The sequence below is a fragment of the Eleginops maclovinus genome, chromosome 6 (genome assembly GCF_036324505.1).
Source record: "Eleginops maclovinus isolate JMC-PN-2008 ecotype Puerto Natales chromosome 6, JC_Emac_rtc_rv5, whole genome shotgun sequence".
Taxonomy (NCBI): domain Eukaryota; kingdom Metazoa; phylum Chordata; class Actinopteri; order Perciformes; family Eleginopidae; genus Eleginops; species Eleginops maclovinus.
The window spans coordinates 18,338,987-18,360,820 of NC_086354.1; the positions used below are offsets into that span (position 1 = coordinate 18,338,987).

General features: G+C 40.8%; 1 protein-coding gene across 1 annotated transcript; it reads right to left on the reverse strand.

The window, feature by feature from the left end:
- Positions 1–63: 63 nt before the first annotated feature.
- Positions 64–19,944, reverse strand: emilin2a (elastin microfibril interfacer 2a). The gene is made up of 9 exons (XM_063886174.1): positions 19,659–19,944; positions 18,707–18,832; positions 16,392–16,582; positions 14,303–16,258; positions 6,708–7,031; positions 4,297–4,350; positions 3,862–3,921; positions 2,997–3,137; positions 64–2,117 (listed from the first exon to the last, which is right to left on the reverse strand). The coding sequence occupies exons 1-9, from the start codon at positions 19,802–19,804 to the stop codon at positions 1,783–1,785; spliced, it is 3,333 nt and encodes a 1,110-aa protein (XP_063742244.1). The 5' UTR covers positions 19,805–19,944; the 3' UTR covers positions 64–1,782.
- Positions 19,945–21,834: the final 1,890 nt, after the last annotated feature.

Here is a 21,834-nt window from a genome sequence, read left to right on the forward strand (position 1 = left end):
TTTAGCCTGGTGCTCATTTGTTAATATCAATGCATGAAAAAAGGTTATTTCCACTTCAATCCCTCAGGTAGTTCCACATTTGCTTTATTGAATAACACAACCAAATAACATTTCAATTCATTACTGTTTTTCTGTGGATAGAAATGAGTGTTTTTCTCCTTTAAAGGTTAACTGAGGCTGATCTGAACTGCTGCTGCTTACAGCTCGCTGCTGGAATATTTTAAGTCTCAGGAGTGAGGTGAGGGGAAATGTATTTTTCATCCACACCCACTTTACATAATGACCCAAATGGGGGTTGCCTTCTAACCTCGTTTTTCTCAGTGCTGATTCTGAAGCCAGCAACGTTTCTTAGATTAAATAGGACATATTCTGCTCTTTTCCAGGTTCATATTTCCATTTTGTGCCTTTGCTGTGACATGTTTGCATCCTTTCATGTTCAAAAAGTGCTTATTTTCTCATACTGCCTGTGCTGCATCACCTCTTTTTACCCTCCGTCTGAAACCAGAGCCCAGACCGCTCTGATTGGTTAGCTTGCCGGCTCTGTTGTGATTGATCTTGAGATGTCCCGCCCCTTAGCCTATCACGTACAATTTGTTGGAGCGCTAGCAAAAAGAAGCATGAGTGTTATATGATGATGTCAGTATGGCGCAGAAGTAAACAAAGGACACCAATGGAGGCCATTCAGGGGGGAACTGGGATTTTAGCCGTTGCAGACCATTTACATGCACAAAAACCTATACAACTCACTAGAGGAAAGGGAAAACCCCAAAAAGCATAATAGGGCCTCTATAATAAAAGTTTGTTGTGTTGGAACATTTTGTGAGCTCATACTCTGACTTGTCATGGTTTATTATCTTTGAGCATAAAGTGGCCATAGAATGCAACTATCTGGTATTTCTCTGATGTCTAAAAAGAAGGTATATAGCTTTAGTTGATCCAAAAAATGTCCAGATGCGGTTTTACAGGCCCATTTACAGCCCTATGATTTGGTCCTAGAATGGAACAAGCTGAATTGCCTTATTTGGGGGCTCATTTAAATATTTATGATGAGCTCTGCTCTGATTGGCTGGTTTACAAGGAGCAATCCATGGCTGCCTCAGAGCCCACAGAAGTAAGTGAAGTTTGCGAAACTATGAGAGATGAACCATGGAGGCTATTGGCATCCAACCTTACATATTTGAGCCTTTATCGGAGGAGGGAACCGATGAATTTGAAGAACAGCCAGTTGGTCGGAGATTGGAGAGCAACGTTACAGAGTGGTAAGTGTTAGTGTTAGTGTTTCCAGCAGCTGGTGTATACAAATGTTGGGGCTGGACTACCGTGTGTGACGTAACACACAGGGATTGTTGTAATTCGCCCGTTTTACCAATGTGATATGCATATTCATGATTTGCCCGTGATAAGGTAAATACAGATTTCCATTCTATGGCACCTTTAAGACTGAGTTGGTTTTGTTAAAATAACGTTTTATTAATTTTTATGTTAATTTATAAACACTTATTTACACAAGACATTCACAATAGGTACAAAAAGGCAACGTGATAATCAAATATATTAGAAACAAATCCTGCTTCTTGTTTTCAGATATATTTGGCAAATGGCTTACGAAATGCAATGCAATGACTTCCTAACTGAATTTATAAGTGAGGATCTTCACACAGCGGCCCTGCGTGGTAAATCACAGCAAATCAGTAAAAACTCTGCCTCCTCTCATCATTTCCTCCAGTCCTTTTTCTCTGGGATCAAACTGGTCCTTGCTGTTTCTGCCCAGCTGAGCTGCAGCTATGACTTGTCCTGCGGTGCGTACAGGAAGATGGCGCTGTAGGTGGAGAGGATCTCCCGGGCCCCGGTTGTGGCCAGCCGGCCCCCGGTCCTCACCAAACCAACACGGTCTCCTTTCCTCAGAGGGAAGATGACACTGAAGGACACGGACCCCCCGCAGCCACAGTCTCCCGCCGCTGGGGCCCCATGTTGGCCGGCTCCAGGCCCCGAGGAGCTCTGCAGCCTCTGCACGCTGCGGTTAGACACGGACAGCACGGCCTCCACCCGGTCCCCCTGCTGGGCTGTCAGCAGGCCTGAGATCAGGTATCGGCCGTCCAAAGGGACAGTGAAGATCCCTGCAGAGGAGAAAAGGGACGAGTGGGTAAGATCAATGGATGACTCAGATGTTTACTAAAGTTTGTTGTTGCTGTGCGTCCTGCTTTTCAGCATGAACTGAAGGAGGTTAAAGCATAGGTCCACAGTTTGTCAAATGTTTCTTAAAACAATGGTCAGGTGCACATGAACATTGAAACAGATGTTGGTTTGTGTCATCATTTGTCATCTTCATGTGTCCAAAGAGTATGTTTAGTATGGTAAAGATAATAAATCTGGTACCCATAAACACCTCGGGTTATATGTACACCAATTTATTTATGTGAAAAATCGCACTTTTAACAAGAATTTCAAATCAGGGTTTTTTTAATCGTTGCAGCACTAAACAAGCAATTTTACTATAGTCTTTGGGGCAATTGTGGGCACAAACTAATGCCCTTCACATTGAATATATGGAAAACAAATCCATAATGCTTATTCCTTAAAGAGATGTACTCAAAGATTTATCTCAGGCTTTTTTAGGATGACTCAAATCAAGTGGACGTCTTCCAAAGTTACGTTTTGTATGAGCACATTTTCTTGACATCCAACTCAAAAGATGTGCTCTTGTTTTTTTTAACTCAGACTGCTGAATGTCGTTTAACTCAATTACAGAAAGTACACTTTATCAGACAAACACTCAACAAGATATCCAGTCCAAAAGACAATTAAACTGAAGCCTGGTGAAATTAAGAGCTGTGTATCTGAAGAAAATCTCTTAATCATAAACTCAAGAGGCCACAATTTTTGAAGACAAAGCATCAGGAATGATGTCATAGGCAATTTGTCTGTTTGTTTTTATGAGGGACAAGTCTATTACAATGACCCTGCAACACATTCTGTTTGTTGTTGATGTTGTGTACCTGTGTGTGGATTGTAGTGTCCTCCATCATTGACGATGACTCTGTTGAAGCGGATGAAACCAAACTCTCCAATGAGCGGCTGCTGTGTGAGGCCGGCAGAGAAGGAGAAGGGCTCGTCAAAGCCACTGCTGGGGGCCGAAACTGATACAAAAAACAAGCATGTAAGTCAGTCAGCGTCTCATTACAAAGGTACATTACATTTCTCACTTGTTAGTCAGTAACTGAAAACAAAGACGTGATACTATCTGTTTATTGCAGGGGTAAAAAGAGTAAGGTAGGCAAAACAACAAAAACATGAGGGCTTCAAATGTTGTTATTCGGACATGGGTACAGAGAATAAACACTGTATCATACAATCAGACAAGAAAAGACAATACATCAAACAAATAACTGAAAGAGAAATACTATAAATGGTTAATGTTCATATAATTGGTTAATTGTTGACTGGACTTATAACTTTTCTCTGTACATTTGTACAATTATATTTCATTTAATATGCCATTCATGCACATTAAATGTAAATAATATCCCGCTTTTATATTCTGTCAGCTGTAATGTTAGCCCTTCAATAGTGTTTTATCTGTCAGATGGATAACATATTCTTTATATATTCCATCTTTTTATTTTATCTGCTATTTTGAGAGGTTTATCTTGGATAATTGTTGATTTTCCACTATTTTTTATTTCTAATTATGTGCAATACTTCATTATTTTTTTCACAATTTAGGATTAATAAAGTATATATTATCTTATATTAATTAACAGTTTGAATTTAAGTTGTTCACAAATCCTTTATTCAAGCTAATGATTTGTTTTCTTTTTCTTTATCCATGCAGTGGCTTAAGCGGAGAGGAGTGTATTTTACCTGGTGAAACCACAGGAGTGTGATGCATCGGGTTCCAGGGCATCTTTGCAGCTACAGGAACTACAAGGAATAAAAAGAAGAGTGTTAATTATGTCTTGCCTCCCACAGTCACAGATGTGAGCAGCCACTTCTATCTTTATATATATGTTTCATTAATATGTGTCTCTTATTAGGTTTATTGAAGTAGAATCAATGTTTTAAATTGAGTGTTTTTGTTTGCCTTTCTGGGTAAGTCATGCAGCGCTGCAGAAGAAGACGAGTTAAAATCCTTCCTCAGTCCGCCCACATGTCCTTAAACTTAACACATCCAGTTCCCACTCACCCACACTCTCAGGCTACATATTATTCACAACAACCTTTTCCAATTTTACTTGCACTGATGTAGTAGAAAGGCAGAGGGTTGTAACTTAATGATTAACTGCTACAGCACATTACCTTGGCGGCTGTTTGATTGAGGTTTGAAAGATGCAGGCTGCAGAGGAAGATAGCCTGCAAAAGAAATAAACGACAAACACATCATGTTTTATCATCAACTGAGGAGAAAAGTCATGGAGTGCTGGCCAGAGGGAGTTGTTTGGTTTTCCATCCGAACATTAAAGAGAAAACACTTTGGCATAGTGTAGCAGAGGTGTAAATTAGAACAAAACAGGTTGTAAGCTCGACTGCTTTTATTTGTGGCTTTAAGAATAATTTTGATTACAGTTTCTTCCAAATCTTGAAATGGATGTGCTGTTCGAGGTCCAAATACAACCAACAACCATTAATCAGACATAAAACAAACCAATCATACATATTTACAGCCCTGTAAAGAACAGATTGTGTGAAAACCTGCCTTTCAATGCTGAAGAAGTCAGTTGAAATGTTCATGACTCATGACGATTTGCATGAAATTTTAAAGAAAAGTTCACCTCTCCGGTTAAGATTCTTGACCAAAACATTTTTAAAGTGTGTATTTAAAACCTTTTACTTTCAAAACATGCCAAACCGACGATAAAACAAAGGCGGCGTTCCATTGTTTGATATTATCTCCTAATTATTATCTGCACTTCTGTTAATTCAAACCAGATTTGGCTCTGTGAGTATCAGTTGTCCCCTATGTTGAGTTGGCCCATGTTAAAAGCCTTTAGCTTTCCTCTGCATGGATGACACCAAAACAAAAAGAGTACACGGATAATTAAACCTCTTATAAGTTCCATATGTGAAAAATGGCCCGAATCCAATTTCTGTCATTGCCGACGCAGATTAGTATATCTGATGTGACTGTGAAGTGACAGCACTGTTGACAAGAGGAAGAGACGTATATTATGTCACACATGTGGGAATGCTGGCTGAGACTCAAACTCCATGGTGCCAGAATTATCACACAGCCATAAAATATCCTCCATGTCATGGCAGTAATCACAGATTCTAGTTTCAGCATTCATTTGTAGAGTAGAGATCAGATCTGGATTGAAGCTTTAGATTGCAGACTTTGGACATTAACATAAGTATGGGTTGAAGGGTGTACCTCTGTAGCCGTCACCGACACACAGCCTAAAGACAGTGGCTAAATGACAGTTGATATTAACGAGGCCATTTTAAGCTTTTTCGGCTTGTCTCCTAGCTGTAATGTGTGTTATAGGTTTGTGTGCATGTAACTGGTCCGCAAAAGGCTAAAATCGAAAAACCTTTTTGAATAGTAAAGCATGGAAACATGTAAGAGTAGAGGCACAAAAAATAAACCTGTGCATAATAGGGCCCCTTTAATATAAGATATGTCCTTTTCTCCAGGTGTAATATTTTCCCTTACTCCTTTTGCCACATTTTAATAGTAGACACTTTTTCAGGTAACCAGGATTGCAGGTAATGATAACTTTAATTCTGTAACCTTATGTCTAACAATGTCTTTAGCCTCACTCTTAACCTTCAAGCTACCTGGTTCCACAGTCCTAAAACCATGCCCTAAAGTGTGCTTGGTAATCAGACATGAGCCCCAGAGTTATTGAGACTGATGACGCAGTGAGAACCATTCTCTGTTGTCTGAAAGGGAAGTCGGTGAACGACCTTGAGTTGTATCAAAGTATGTCTTGCATTGATTGAATATCTTGAATATTCTCACTATAAGCCTCCAGACTCACTATAAGCATACACATCTCGTCTGTGATTTCAGCTCTCAATCCTTTCTCCCAGGCCTCCCTAAATAAATCTGGAGATGTATCATTATGGTCCTGAAACATACTGCAAAAACAAATCGCCCAACTTGGGAATGGTTTCAGTGTTACACAGAAGATGTAATGCTGCATGCTGCAGGTTTAAGTTTTTATATGATGATAAAATGAGTTTTGAGACCTAAGGTAAGACCCATCCGACAATGACAACAGATGTACCAAAACAATCTGGAACGGATTTTCTTAGACCTTCTTCACTCACAAAAATCACTGTATGAATATTAGTGTGGCTGGGTTTCCTCCCTTTGTGAAAGTATGCATTACAAAAGTCGATACATTACATTTAATATTTATGAAGTAAATGTTTTAGTAAGTGTTAGCAGTTTGGCTTCTTTTCACGACATTGCTATTGTGAAAGGGCGTAAAGGGTAAGCCTGTTATTATTATTATTATGAAGTGCTGTATTTATTTTGTGACCCCTTATCCTCTGTACTTTTTCCCGTGTACATACCATTAGGTACTGGGTGTCTTCATTTTTATATGCACTGTAAATTCATTTAAAGCATTACTAAATCAGGTTTTCTGCCATTGATTCATTAGGTCTTGAGTGGAACTAAAATCACACTTGATTCATATTTATATAACTCATAAACACACATCCAAATCAAGCTGCAGATAATCCCCAACCTCAGTCCTCACCTGGTGCTCCAGCAAATCCTTTGACAGGCATGTTGTTCGAGTCCTCGGAGCCTCTCCGGACAGTCACCCTGCGGCTGTACCCAGGAGGTCCGGCCTCGCCCGTCTCCACCACCGGCCTGACGGGGAGCAGGGGGGGGGTGGGTTGTCTGCCGGACTGCCGGGGGCTGGACGGCTGGCTTGGCGGGCTGATGTTTATCCTATGCGTGTTTGGCTGCCTGGGGTTGGATGGCGGCGGCGGGATGATGAGAGGGATGTGGATTTGTTGGATTCTGGTTCTGGTTGAATCTGGCACAAGTGCGGGCCTTTCTGGTCTTAAGGTCATTCCTTAGAAAGAAAAAAAGAAAATGACAGAGTGGCAAGATGGTAAAAATGTAGAAAGGCACTGGGAGACCGGAGACCTGTGCAAAGGGACTTAAAAAAATATTTGTTATCTTCTTCAGGATTTACATCGGTTCCACAATTCAATGGGAAGTTCTTACTTGGCACACAATACACCCTTTCGCCAAGTTTCATGAAAATCAGGCCTATAGTTTTGACGTTATCCTACTGACAAGCAGACAAACAAACCAACAAACTGGCTAAAAACAACATCGCCTCCTTGGTGGAGGTCATAATTACAGTTCACATTCTGACCATAACCAGTGCTTTTACTACCATCTGGTCACAAGAATTGAGAGTTATAGAAAGTGCTGTAACTGCACAAGCACTAGCCTCAAATTAGCTTTGGTTGTTTACAATCCCACTTCCTCTCTCACATCCCTCCCTTCTCTTGTGAATTCTCCTTTAACGACTTGAATTCTGATGACAGACCAAATTAGACCTGGCTTTCACGGCACCTCTGAGCTTCTTTTTTTAGCCGGTATCATTATTACCCTTCATAAAAGCAAAGCAGGCGGGCTGTGTGAGTTTTAAGCAACGAGAACCATCTGAACGGAAACCGGTTGGCTGCTTGCCAGACCCCCCGAGGGCGCAGACATCACCTGGGCCTCCGAGGGGAGCGAGAGACGCTGTGAGACTGTCCTGGGGACAAATAACAATAATAATTACAGTACCCGCTTTGTGTCTAAACCCAGGTGTCAGACAGATTTTGTCCAGCAATATTTAGAATTCAGTCATGGGGTTTCTACATAAAATGGCTTGTTTGATGTAGCTGTGTCTGCAGTTCTGTGTGAACCCAGTGGGGGAGGTTGGAGTACACGCAACAGGATTACTGTAATGTCACTCAGCCAAAGTGCTTACATTAAGGAAATTACCACTTAACCCAAATGGTTATACAGCGAAATTTGGCGGAAAAGGCTCTAATCTTTGAGGAAATGCTCAAAGCATACAAACAACACTGATTCTTCAAAGAGTACAAGTAAATGAACTACTATATACAACATTTAGAGATAACTGTTGAACCTAAGAAAATCCCAAAATATCCAAAGCTATTATAGAGGTGTCACATATAAAGTCAATTTTGACATCTGCGTGATTATTATTGGATGTTGTTGGTCAGCTGTATGTGATCAGCTGTTTTTAGAAAAGGCCAATAGATGCTGAAGCATGAGCGAATGTAGTCGCCTCTAAAGTTGACTTTTATGAGGAACCCTTTTTATCAACTTAGTTGGCCCTCAAGGATAATGTATAGATATGTTAATGAGAAACACTTAATGTAAAAAAAACATTCTCGGCATACACATTAATCTTAAGGTCCATTTGAATACTTCTTCATGGAGGTTTCAACTTTCTACTGATAAAGACAACTAAACCGAGGATTCTTTGAGGTGGGGGGGATATATCAAGTCAGTGTATTAACTAAAGTAGATACCGGTTGGCCGAACCCCAGTTTGGAGAAACAGATGAGAGAAAAGGCAAAAAGCTGGTAAAAATATACAAACCATAGCGTACACTTATACAGATATAAATGTTGGCCTTGGACATGGCCATTCTCCCTGTCTTTGCTCCCTGTCTTTATTTCCGAACCATGGTTTTCGGATTTCTATATACCCCCACTTTAAACTATCCAAGCTTTCCCATTAATAAAGACATAGTACTGTTCCCAAGCTCATGAATGAACCTTCACACTCAAACCCTAAGGGTATTTTTTTTATTACTTTACTTTTAAAATTATAATTATGTGTGTGAGTTCTGCCACAGCTAATAACATAACCATTAATAAAAGTTAACTCCACATTCAGCCTTGTACTGGGCCGAAGTGATCAATCGCAGTACCTGAGAGCGATGGTATTACATTAGTGTCTACCTATTACTCCGGATTATGAAAGCTGCTCTGTTCTTATCAAATGAAACATCATCAACCATCAACCAAATGACTCCTTCTTACTGAAAATGATACCACAAGCCACTCAGAAACCACATGTATAATCAAAAACAAATTAAACCCAGCAATCATGTTGTACTGAGATAATCAGAAATCTCTTCCTCATTTCCTCCCCACGCCTCCTTCAGGACCTCGGTTGCCTGAGTGCATATTTCCCATGAGCTCTTAGCCTGTGTCTCACTAAGGGGGCAACCACAAAAACACACAGGCAGGGGGGGGGGCACATGCGAAAACCAGTGCTGGTGAAACCAAGAGCCTCACCAAAACCAGATGTTGTTGCTCAAAACCAAATTGAGACACAGCTGGGGGAGGGATGCTGTAGTCACTGTTGCCTTTGCAGATTCGGGTGACAGTGCGTGAGTGTTCAAAAGTGTCGGAAAGAGTGGAGGAATATTGCAGCAGACAGGCTGATCATGCGATGGAAAATGGTGTCAAGGGGCACAGGGCAGGGTGTGGTTACACTAATGCATCACTCACACTCTGAACATACTACTTTTTTCCTACACACATGGACACAATTTCATCCTCCACCTCATTTTGCCGCAGTGATATTAATGATGGGAGGTGGAAATTGTGCACCGCCTGGCAGACTTTGGGGACTCCCATTGTGTATCTGGGTCCTTTCTCCTCTGAAGACTTCCAGATGGGCTCAAGGGTTAGAGATGGAGACACCTCACGTCGAGGCTTTACAGATCTCTCTGGAGACACCGTAGCAGCTCCTCAAAATCCTGGTGCGGACTATACGTGTGTTTGTGGCGGTGTCAAGTTCAATTTTTTCATTGTTTCCCAGCAGACAGCCTTTGACTTTGAAAAGTCTTTGATGTCTTGTTTTTCTTGTACTCCCTGATCACGGTGGACAGTTAATCTTACTGCCTGTCTTTTCTATATAAAGCCAGAATGATCAATCGCAAAGCATTGATCCATGAAATCAAAGCCTTTATTTTATCCTCGAGTTATTACAACAGCTTTTTTTGTCTCCTTTCCTGAAGGCCGCGTGTGTTGATAGACATTTGCAGAACAAGATGGAGGGAGAGGAGGAAAAGGAGTCCTCTGGCATTCTTGGAAGGACGAATTGGACAGAAGAGCAACGAGGGAGTTAAAGGAGAGCACGTTCAGAGATAAGCGGGAGAGAGGAAGAAACAGGGAAGTTATTTGAGCTAGACTGGGATCAACTCCAAAACAAGGAGGAGTAGAGAAAAAACAACATCTTGAGAATCAAATACGAAAATTGAGCACAAGAAAGTTAATAGGTTCCCACCTGAATGAGGAACAGCATGCTCAAACTCTTTGAAAAACACAGCATTTCCTAGTTTATTATTAGGATTTAACATATGAGGACTTTTCTTAATAACCCCTATTAATCCTGTACACTTTAATGCCTTAAAGCCACACCTGCAGGGTAATAAAGTCACTTTAATGTATCCGTGTTATAGTCTTCAACAATGCAATTAGTCCCTGCTGCTTAACCACAACTCCCTTTTCTAAGGAAAACAAGCAGAAACAAACACGCAAGCTGTAGCGCCAGACCTCCGCTGCAGCAGCTGCTTTGGGCTAAGCACTGCCAACAATTTTGCCACTAAAGTCACACACTTCCATTCAGCATTCACATTGAGTAAGGGTAAAGCTATTCCTGTTAATCTTTCAATGATGTTATTACGACACCTCGTCTGTTCGCTGCCTCCTCGGGGTCTTCATATGACTTCAATATGAGCTCAAACGGAGAGGAAACATTTCAGTAGGCGTTCCACCACCACCAGACCCACAGAGCTGGAAACCTTTTTATCTGCATTAAGACTTCCCTTCCCAAACTTGAGTTAACAATAAATCATCATGCTACCTCAGCCACATCATTTAACTCCCTCTCTCCTGGGATTTAGGATACAGACTATTCGCTCAATGAGAGCGAACCTCATGATCGTGCCCTTAAAGGAAGAGATTGACAGTTTGAGGACTGTGCAGACATCTTCTCATCTTGGCCAAGATGAGAAGATGTCTGTACAGTGAAACCCTGTAAACTAACCTGTCTCTTTCCAAATGTAACATAACGTAATCCAAAAAACTAAGTTTAAAAGTGCATTTGTTGGGGGAAATGTGACAGAATGGTTGCTTGACAAAAAAGACATCACATGTTCATCAGTAAATTTAAAGGAATACTCACATTATAAAACATTTATCATTTGTAATTAAGTAAATCATCCTGTGTTTCTATAAACTATGAAATAAAATGCTGTTTGCAAGCAAGCCACCCCAGTACTACTTTGATTAATGGAAGTAAACAGGGTCATTGTTTTTCAGGAAAGACAAATCAAACATCAGTTTGGAAACCATACTTCCCTTAATGACTTGCATTTTGGCTAAAAAGTTCCTATTTTTACACCCGTCAACATAAAGAGTACTCACACAGACAAGTACCTGACTAAGCAAGTATACTATTTAAGTGGGAGTGTTTTTGATGGTATGGTTTTAGAATAAATGCATATCATTTTGGGGTTGAAAGAGCCCAGCCTTAACCTAAGTTAAGTTAGCTGGCTCCTTGTAGTAGCTTCACTTATACTTAGTAAACAGAAATGTGATCCGTCCACTCATCCAACTCTCAGCGAGAAAGAAAATTAGCACACGACTTAAAATATCCAAGTTTTGAATATGCTCACTCGAATGAATATCTGGACTAATTGTGGGCAGATGTGCGGTGTAATGTTACATGTCCAGGAATTAAAACAAACATAGTTGCAAAGAGCACAAAGAAATACAAAATGCCTCAAGATCTGCGTCTCTCTTCACCACATTTGTTAACCTCTCCACCCTCTTTTTTTTCTCCTCAGGTCCTTGTCATGCCATTGTTTTGGACTATGGTTACGGAAAGAGAGGCTCAAGTGATAGGGCCCCAGTCATGACATCACAGCTAAGGGGTAGACTTGAGCATCTGGTCCTGGGTGTGGAGCTCTACTTCTCCATCAAGACTAGCTCCAGCAGTGAGTCAGGGCCCTTAATGAGGACCAGACTCCACTCATGAGGCTGAGGTCACCCTACGGGAATCTCTGGAGACTGGTATGTGTACATGCGTAAGTAGAAAGAAAGGGAGGCGGGTGTATAGTGTGCCTGTGTTTGTGTGTGCGTGTAATTGTGTACAAAGCGACTGGGAGTTTGAGCTCTGCAGTTTTGTGGTATGAGTAAAAAAGCGATGTCACGGTGCATGAGAGGAGCCCTCACAGCTCAAATTAGGGAGTGGATAAATCAGTCTGGTGTTCTGACATTTATATAAAACAGCAATGAGGCTCAAAACAGTGCCTGTAAATCATCACAGCAGTTAGGAGGGGTTGACCTCGACATTTAAGAATTTAATTCCTCATATAAAAACTGGGGAATTCTTAGGACAACATGAGTCTAAGTCGCAGGAAGTTTCCAATGTGGGCCTCTGCCTCTTGGTGCTGGGACATATTGAATGACATATTCAAGGAGGCCCAATGAACCCGTGTCCTCCCTCTCCGGGAAATACCCTGTGGCCATTCATGGGATCTGATCCTCCTGTCCAAGCCTCCATGTGAGCCAAGCTAGCAGACCGCATTATATGGAGGATTATCTTCAGGAAAAGTTTGTGTTTACACAGATGTTAATCACACTTGATAAACTCGGTGGAAGATACAGAGGAAGCTGCAATGGAGTGTGTGTATTTACTTATTTTAGTGACTAGCTGCCCTAATGTGGGAGTCTATAGACTTCTTAGTGGTGAAGCAATAACCCATATCTAATTATTGTCAAATCCTTTTTCAACCATACTGAAAAGTTATAGGCAGTAGTAATAAATATCATTGTTTGCTTTCTTGCTGGGAGTCGGACGAAATTCAATATGAAGCCACAGCCAGGAGCAGGTTGGTTTAGCTTAGAGAAAGATTAGAAATGGCAGAAATGTCTAGCCTGTCTCTATAGAAGAAACTTTTTAAAAGTTGTGCACATAAACCCCTTTTAAACCCCAACTTTATGCTTTTATACTTAGTTTTTTTGGACAGATTAAACCAACACGTACAGAATACACATAACGTATTAACAGGTCACATGCCTGTGGTCCGGTTGTTGTTATCTTTGGATAAAGCAAGGCTATCTGCTTGCCTCTGTTTTCACACTTTATACTAAGCTAAACTAACTAGGCGTGGGCTGTAGCTTCATATTGAATGAACAATGTGGTATCTGTCTGCTCATCTAACTCTCAACAACAGGGTGAATCATTCATTTGATTAAGTGACGCCTGCGACATAGTTCAGGATCAGACCAGGAGGCAAATTCTCCAAACATAATTGAATTGTGTAAACTATGAAAAATGGTGCAAATAAAAGTAAACCTTGTGATTACTCCCTGGGAAGAGAAGGAGAAATGTATCTTTAGTATCTTATTTCTTAGAATTATGTGTGGATGTAAAGGATGGATGCATATATAATTTAAAGTCCTTCAGACATGGATTTATGTTTATTGGGAATTTAAAGGATGATCCTCTTCTGTGCCAAATGAATGAGATCAGCTGTTTTGTGTACTGTGGCTACAGTGTGTATGCCAATGCTAATCCTAATAAAGAAAGAAAGTATCTTTGTCATACTCTTCGCGTTGCAACATAGACCTACATGCAACAAGCTCCTTTCAGTGGGTTTCCTGAGGCTCTGCTCACTCCCTTAGCTACCATGTCTGTAGTCCCACTGGTCACCTGAAAGCTAGCTGTCTATGGTTCTGCTGCCGCAAACACACAACTGCTGCACTCATATATATTTGCTATATCGCTAACTGTTATTGGTACTGGATGTGTAATTTGTATATTGTGTAATTTCTAGTTTTTGTTATGCATGCTTCTTGAGTGATTTTAAGTTGTATTTGGCTCTTTGCTGTAACTTTTTTTAAATATCCCCTGCGCAGGACTTATAAAGGCCTTCTGAATCTGATTTTCAGCTCCACCTTAACATCCAACTGTAGGCCTTGAGTCTACATTCTGAACGCTATTGTCTAACCCCCTACTCTCTGCCCAAAAGAGAATAACAGCTAAATACCAATGCTGTATATATTCAACATTCACATAATAACCCAATCATTTGTGCCGGCTGACTGTAATAGACTCCAAACTCATTCAATATATATATATATATGAATAGAATCACACTGTGACTTTATGTGGCTTTCATTTGCTTTAACTGGTTTATGTCACTTAAAGCCAACAAGGCCCTTTCGATCATTCTTGTCACTTCCTTCTCAAGCGATTACCACACCCAACGATTACATAAAACCTGCTCACCTGGCTCTTTGGCAGTGACGTCTTTCAACACATGTTTGGCCATCGAGGACAGCTGTGCCTGGAGCCTCTGCACGGAGTTCTGCAGTACGATGATCTCTCCTCTGTGATTTCCACAGGTGGCGTTCATCCTGCTCAAACAGTCCCGCAGACCACCAACATTTCTCTCCAGTCCCTCCTTCAGCTCTCTGATGTTGGCGGTTACCCCATCTAGCCTTCCACACACCTTTTCAAGTCTGGTCACACGTCCATTGACAGCAGAGATACCATTGGAAATACCCTGTGTGTTCTGTTTACATTGACTAAGCTCAGATGACACCTGCCTACTGAGCGCATCAAGCCTGTTCTTCAGCTCTTCCACCTGACGTCTGGTGTTGTCTGTTTGGACGCTGGGTACTGTAACGACCGAGGCCCAGTTGTCCTGTGCTCGACCCCCTGCATGGCAGCATGTCGAGTTTATTTGTTGCATGTCCTGGTTGTATTTGCTTAAGGAGTCACTTAACCCTGTAACAGCACCAGCCAGACCACGCACGTTATCTTGAAGATTTTTCAATCCCTTCTGGAAATCCTCCATTGTCTTCACATGACCTTCATTTGTGACCGAATGTCTTCCAACAAGATCTTCTAGTTGCCTGAGCTTTCCCGTGTTGGAATTGACATCTGTGTGAAGAACATCCAAATCATTCCTGTACAGATTCAGATCCTTCAATATGTTTTCTAGACCTTTAGGTGTTGGCGATGAACTCACTGCACCAACATTTATTCCTGATCCTGAACATCCTGCAGAGCACAACTCTCCAACAGCATTGACCTTATCATCCAAACCTTGGAGTAGGAACTTATTGTTGTTGACTTCTGTCTGGATAGCATCCATGGAGTCACCAAACATCCCAGGGAAGGAGCTGTTGCTCATTTCCACCAGCATGTTCGTAAACTGATCCTCCATGCCGTTCAGACGCTCCCCCAGAAGCTGCCGGATTGCTGCCACTTCTTCCGTAATTGTACGTGTCAGCTTCTCTTCAATATAGAAACAATGAGTCTCTGCATTTTGCTCCGTGATATTAATGCGTGCCTCCATCTCTTCAAGCATTAAACTGAAATCATTGTCTTCCAGAGGTGCAGACAGGTGTGCCAGTTCGTTGTCAATTCGAACATTCAAAATGCGATGAGCCTCTGCAATACGGTCAATCTCACGCCACAGGTCTTTATGGTTACTGCGATCTTCTGCCTCTTTGGATGGATCAATCTGTCTTTGAGTCTGTATTGGTCCATCTGCAGCAGCCATGTCCAGACGAAGTGCCCGGATCTCCTTTTTCAGATCAGTCTCCTTAGCATCCAACAGCTTGGTCAGCTTGAGCAAACCTTGATCACGGCTGTCTTCACAGATCTGGACCTTGTCATTGCATGAGCCCTGAAGCTTGGCCATCTGTTCCTCCACATTCTGGTCCAGCTCCTTCTTTAGCTTCTCAAATTTTCCATCAACATAACTCTGGATAACATCAAACTCCGCTATGGCTGGAGCCTGAGCTTGAGAGGCTTCCATCAGGACGCGGATCTGTCCCTCGTGACTTGTCATGGATCCTCTTAGGTCCTCCAAAGCGTCATCTTTGATTTTCAGTTCATTGTTAATATCATCCAACCGGGTCACTATTTTATCTATTGCGTTGTCTCCAACAATTCCTCCTCTAGTAGCCTGGTGACCATCAAGCACTGCCGGGCTCTCCTCAGTGTCTGCAGCTGTAGAGATGTCTGGCGGACGCATGTTGTTGAGAAGCGTCACCAATATCTTCTTTGTGTCTTCTTGCAGATCTGTGCGGAGGTTGGTGGTTAACCCTGCCAAAGCGGACTGGAGATCCTGGACTGTCTGAGAGAGGCGCTGAACTTCACCTTCCAGAAGATGCACCTTATCCCCCCCATCACGCCTCGTTTCATGGTGCGCTGTCTCTCTCCGCTCTGGCCCTGTGATTACAAAAAGTACAAACAAATGAAGCTCTCCTCCTTGACCACAATGACATTTTGAAAGTTTGAAAAATATTTAGATATTTGGCATCAATAGAGAAAAACTCTAAAAGTGAAACAGAAATGTCTTTACTCTGCGTATGTCTGGGTGTATATCCAGAATTCTGTGGGTAGTAAGGCCATGTTCCCTGAACTGTTTGTCGGTCCGGGGGTGGTTTTAAATCTTTGCAGTCCAGACCTTGGTAACCAGGACAGCATCTCCACTCCAACTCTGTGACTGTCTTGAAGGCAATCTTGTACGTGGGCCGAAACCGATTGTGGTATCTGTAAAACAGGACGGAACCTTTTTATCAAGATCTCAAACAAATATAAATATAACATTAGGAACATTGCTTTATTCTTAGGATAAAATCAAGACCCTTTTGGAGTGTTATTCCTGTATTTTTGCTTGTTGTGCTACACCTAAAAAAACGCTTCCAAGTATTTGAATTGGGAACTGTGGCGTCCTGCAATCAACCAAAGGATTTGCTTTGTTTGGATATTCTTTGAATCTGTCTCTGGTCATGAACATTTCAACTTTCTAGTCAAGGCAGCCAATGAAACAATAGATGAAATCACTTCCCTGAAGTAGGGGTCATGACATCCAGAACATCTGGAAAGTTGACTGAAACAATCATCCCTGCACATTTCCTAACAGACACCATCAAAGATAACACTATTGCAGCTTGACAAATGGAAGAAAGGAAACTGAAAGCATTTAACATTATGGCTGTTTTCAACTGTGTGCCTTAATCTCTTCTTCACAAGAGATTAAGCCAGTATATAATGTCATAACTTAGAAATGGAAAAAGCCAGAGGTGTCTTTTTTTTCTCACTGCCAAGTTTCCACGCATAAACGTGGAAACTTGGTCTCCTGTGACCTGGGAATTGTCTGTTTCCAGGAATCCTTTCCTCATCACAGTCTCTTGTGAATGTGTTTGTGCACATCACAAAGCTCAACCACGAATAGCATGTGTTGTTTCACAACTGATAAATATAAATAATTGCAACATGTTCCAGTTAAGATGTTATTGACTGTCGCTCAATAATTGCTGGTGTGGACACTCCAAATTACAACAAGCAATTACCCCATGAGGGGAACAGATTGCTGTTAATCTAAGTTTTCCGTTTCAGATTTTCTGATAATAAATCTTCTGCACTGCTCACAACTATTTATCTGCAGGAACGTTAATTCATTCCATGTGAAAGCTGGCGGATGAGATTCCTTCTGATGATGTTTCCATATAAATTGATAGGTACTATTGTTGTTATTATGTTGAAAAAGACTACAGAAAATTGAGATGTATTTTATTGAGGACCACCTGCATGACAATTCAACAGCTGTGAAGCATCTGTAAATGTGATAATAACACATGTTTGACCACTAGATGAAACTTGATGCAGAAATGTGCAGATTTATGAAAACATATGTGCTGCTCGAAACATGTTCCATGGAAAACAAGTTAGAGTTGTAGTAAATCACAAAGACAAAAAGGAAACTCTCCCAATAAAATTCAATGTCTAACTTTTTTCATTTATTTTGACCAACCTTGGAAGGTCAGCTGTCTCATATAGCAAACTGAGACTGTAGTTATAGTCTGATATCATAAGATTTAGTGCTGTTGTCTGTTCTAAGTGCACAAACTGAATTTGGAAAGAAAGCGCCCTGCTCCCCTCACTTGAATACCCTTAAAAAACTAGTGTATGTGAATTGGTTTGCTTGTTTTAAAAGTCCTATAAGTAATAGATGAGCAAAATGGGCAGGTCTACCTTGCAAAATAAATTGTTGATCTCAACGGGTTGAATATAAAACGTTTTTTTAATCTTGACCTAAAAAATCTAATAGAACGGTGCCCAGATTATTGTGGATTTTTATTCAATGCATGCTTGGCAAGCACATTAGACACTGTATACTGTATATCTTTTTTTAAGGATAGGTAAACATAATGTAAGTCATCATACGTATCATTGAAGCTAATTTTAAAAAAAAAATTCATTGAACTGATAACCCAACGTAATAGTTTTGAATGTTGTCAGCATTTGGAAGAATACTATAGTAGGTAAGTTGTCCTAAAGTGATACTGGCCCCAGGTGATCACAATTGGCTATATGTTTGTAACTTGAAAGGTTATTTAAGGCAAGTAACCATTTGCAGTTCCTTTCAGCTATATAACAGAGACAGGCTTAATTGTCTTCATTAGCTTAAAGGCTACATTTCCTGTTTAACCCTTTGTCGTTTTGGTGGGATTTAACTTGGTATAAAATGCTGTGAGTTTAGATCAGCCAACAGAGTTTTTCTTTGGCTAATAAGAATATTTACCCTCAAGGTCTCTCCAAGAGAAACATTTTGTATCACAGTATATCTCCTACTTTTAAATATGCACCCTCAACCCCTCCCTGGATGCTCACGTCACTTGTTGCTGGCAGTCGGGCTGGTATGCTGGGCAGGGGGCCATCACAGGCTCCTGGAAACTCTCCACGCTCCCCTGCACCGCGCAGCTCACGTTTTTACGCACCACATAAGCACACCAGTTCCTGAAAAGAGAGGCAGAAATAAACAAGAACTTCAAGCTGTACACCAAGAGCTATCAAAACATGTTGTAAAATGACTGTGTAAATACCATAAAATGAGATATTGGATGTTATATGATTTTGAATGACAAAAAACATCCCAATTCCGGGCATTAGTATAACATTGCTTTGATTAGATGTTGTTGTTTTTGTCTAGACTGATAGATTTGCTCTTCTACTGTTCAATGTTGTGTTTAATATACATCTTACTTGATGCGATGTGATGTTCTGTTTCTATGTCTGTCAAGCACTTTGTCATATTGTTGTTGAAAAGGGCTATGCAGTCTATAACGATTGTTATTATTGCCATTTTGTTGACGCTTTACTGAGCTTTCCCTAAAGGGTTCGGTCATTTGAGTGATTTAAAAAAAATAATGTTTAGTCTCTTTTAGTTCATCTCTTGAGTTGAGTAGCAAATTAACAAATGGTCTCTTGAATCTAAACGATAAGAGTAATCACTGACATTCCTGCCTTTATCTGGATGTTATCACCTTTAAGTAGTACTGGTAAACTCGAGCCAAATTTAGCCACAGGGTGATAAAAGCCCAGTGAACGTTAACAGGCTACAGATGACCATAAGAGGTTAAATCTTCACCGGCCTGAGGTCATTCCGATCAATAAGGAGTTTGGACTTCATCTCATTGTTATTGGCAACTACGCAACAACAACGTTTACCTTCAGGGACAGTGGGGTTTAAGAAACGCCCGCGTTGAACTTGTTTGTTGGATTTGAACAAAAAAAAGAGAAGTTCAAATGTCGTCCACAAAAGAACAAAAACCCCGCAACTTACCTGTTTCTGTGTCTGTGTACCATTCCAGTGTATGCAGCTCCTTGGAACAAGTCATAAGAGGGGGGAAACCCGTAAGTGAAGTGAAAGTTCATAAACAGTGAGAAAACTATCCACCGCCAGTCCATCTCTCCACTCCTGGAAGTCATACTTAAAAGGCGCCTCAAAATAAATAATCCTAACCTCGAAAAAGAGGGCTACCCTGTCAGTTTAATTTGCGAGGATCCCAAACACCACAGTCACATTGCCCCAGTAACTGACCAAACTCCAAGTTTGGGGAAGTCCACTTTCACTGCAACTCCTTTGGAATGACGCGTTTGGGGCCAACACCCTCCTACCAAAAAATCACGAGAAAAAAAAACTCCCCCCAGTTTTTAGAAGAAAGTTTTATCAAGGTGCTTTTGGTTTATAGTTCAAATGCTTTTGTTTTGTGTTGATCTTTTTTCTTTAATTAAGTTATGCTTTTGTAGAGGATGCTGGCTACAGAGAGGATTTAGTATACAAGTTGATTACTTCTTTGTCTGCCCTCTGCCCACAAATTCACACCTCACTGATGAACATAACAGGATAATGTGTTTTGAATGCAACCTCAAGAGTTGAAAGAGGTGTGTGCAGTGGTATTGTGATATTCATGACCAGGGATAACAGAAGTAATCTACATCGTGTCTGCTCTGTTGCTTATATGGAGGGATATAAAGTGTTCAATCTGTTCCTATTGCATTGAGCTTATCTTTTTTTCATGCCAAACTGAGCAATTTCCTGAGCAAAATCTTACTGAGGTGGGAGACAGAAAGTAGCACGTTAGTTACAGAAGAGTTTCACTTCACAGCACTCTGGGCAGGATCTCATTGTCAGTGCTTTAGTGATGTGTGAATGTGTGAGGAGGATGAGTTTCCAAGCATACAAAGTGGTGCTGTGAAAAATATTTTTGTGAGGTGGCCTTAGGCTGTTTCCTCCAGCTCTCGATTCTGTCAGTCAACATTAAAAAAATAATATTTGGGGAACGATTAGGAAAAACAAAAAAGACGATTGAAGAAGAGACAGAAAGGGAGATTAAGACTTGTAAAACACAGGGCGTAAATTCACATTGTAATGTTTATTCAGAGGGCATCTGTTAAGCATCATGGAAGGAAGAAATGTAAAAACAAACATTTGGCTTCCTCTTAAAAAATAACCTTTCACCACTGACCAATCTTTTTTTCTGAACCTGACCAGCGATAACCCTTCAAAAAATAAGATTCCACTATTTCATCAGGCTGCCTGCAGAAGGCCAGCCAAGTGGGAGACGCTGGACTTATGCAAGGTAATGACGTCCGCAGGGATTTCATTTTATCAACATGAGCATCAGACGCACTTGGTTTGTCATATAATATACTTCAATGAGATATTGACTATTTCATTGATTTGTCTTTGTTCATTTCCTCTCCCTGTCTTATATTGACACATATGTCTGACCTGTACATTAATCTGAACATTTGGCAAACCCCAACATCTACTGCAGGCTATTTAAACAAGAAAATGAAGGTTGTTAAAAAGTTGCAAATGAGTCAGATTTGTATACTGTATGGCTGTTTGTTTGTTCACCAGAAGAGGGCAGCAGAGCAGCAGTAAAGAAAGCAAAAACTCCTTCCTGTAGTCATGGCGATTTCTTTCCAAAAGCGAGAAAAGAACATTTTATTATTGAGGAAGTATTGAGTGTCTACATTTTTCCGGCTCCTTCACCTTGCCATGCTATGTTCATGTCAGTTCCCTGTGCTGCTGTTATGCTCTCTGAATTCACCATCCTTTAATATTAATATACATTGTAAGTGGAACCCTGCTTTCACTCAGACTAAGTCACAATCATCAGACTATCTAAGTGTATGTCTATCATACAAACCTTTCTTTCTTTCGTTATTTGTAAGTGATACCGTAACCATTAATATGAACAATTATTGTCGACAGGTGATCCTTTAGATTTTTCCCTCCATGACGGAAATTCACCATCAATTGCAGCTGGAAAAAGCCCTTAGCTACTAATAGATTCACTTTACCTATTTTCCATAATGACCTTATGCAGCAACACACCTCATACTATATGTCCGGCTCCAGTTAAATATAGTCTATAACTATATATATGCATCCTGACATTCTTGCAAAATGGGTAGTGAAATGAGTCTTGAATGAAGGAAAAAAAAAA

Excerpts from the sequence above, each read along its gene's own strand:
- emilin2a (XM_063886174.1), bottom strand. The coding sequence starts at position 19,804 with ATGACTTCCAGGAGTGGAGAGATGGACTGGCGGTGGATAGTTTTCTCA. Across the intron at positions 3,138-3,861 it reads CACTCCTGTGGTTTCACCAG|TTTCGGCCCCCAGCAGTGGC; the intron begins GTAAAATACACT and ends TTTTTGTATCAG. Across the intron at positions 2,118-2,996 it reads ACACTACAATCCACACACAG|GGATCTTCACTGTCCCTTTG; the intron begins GTACACAACATC and ends TCTCCTCTGCAG.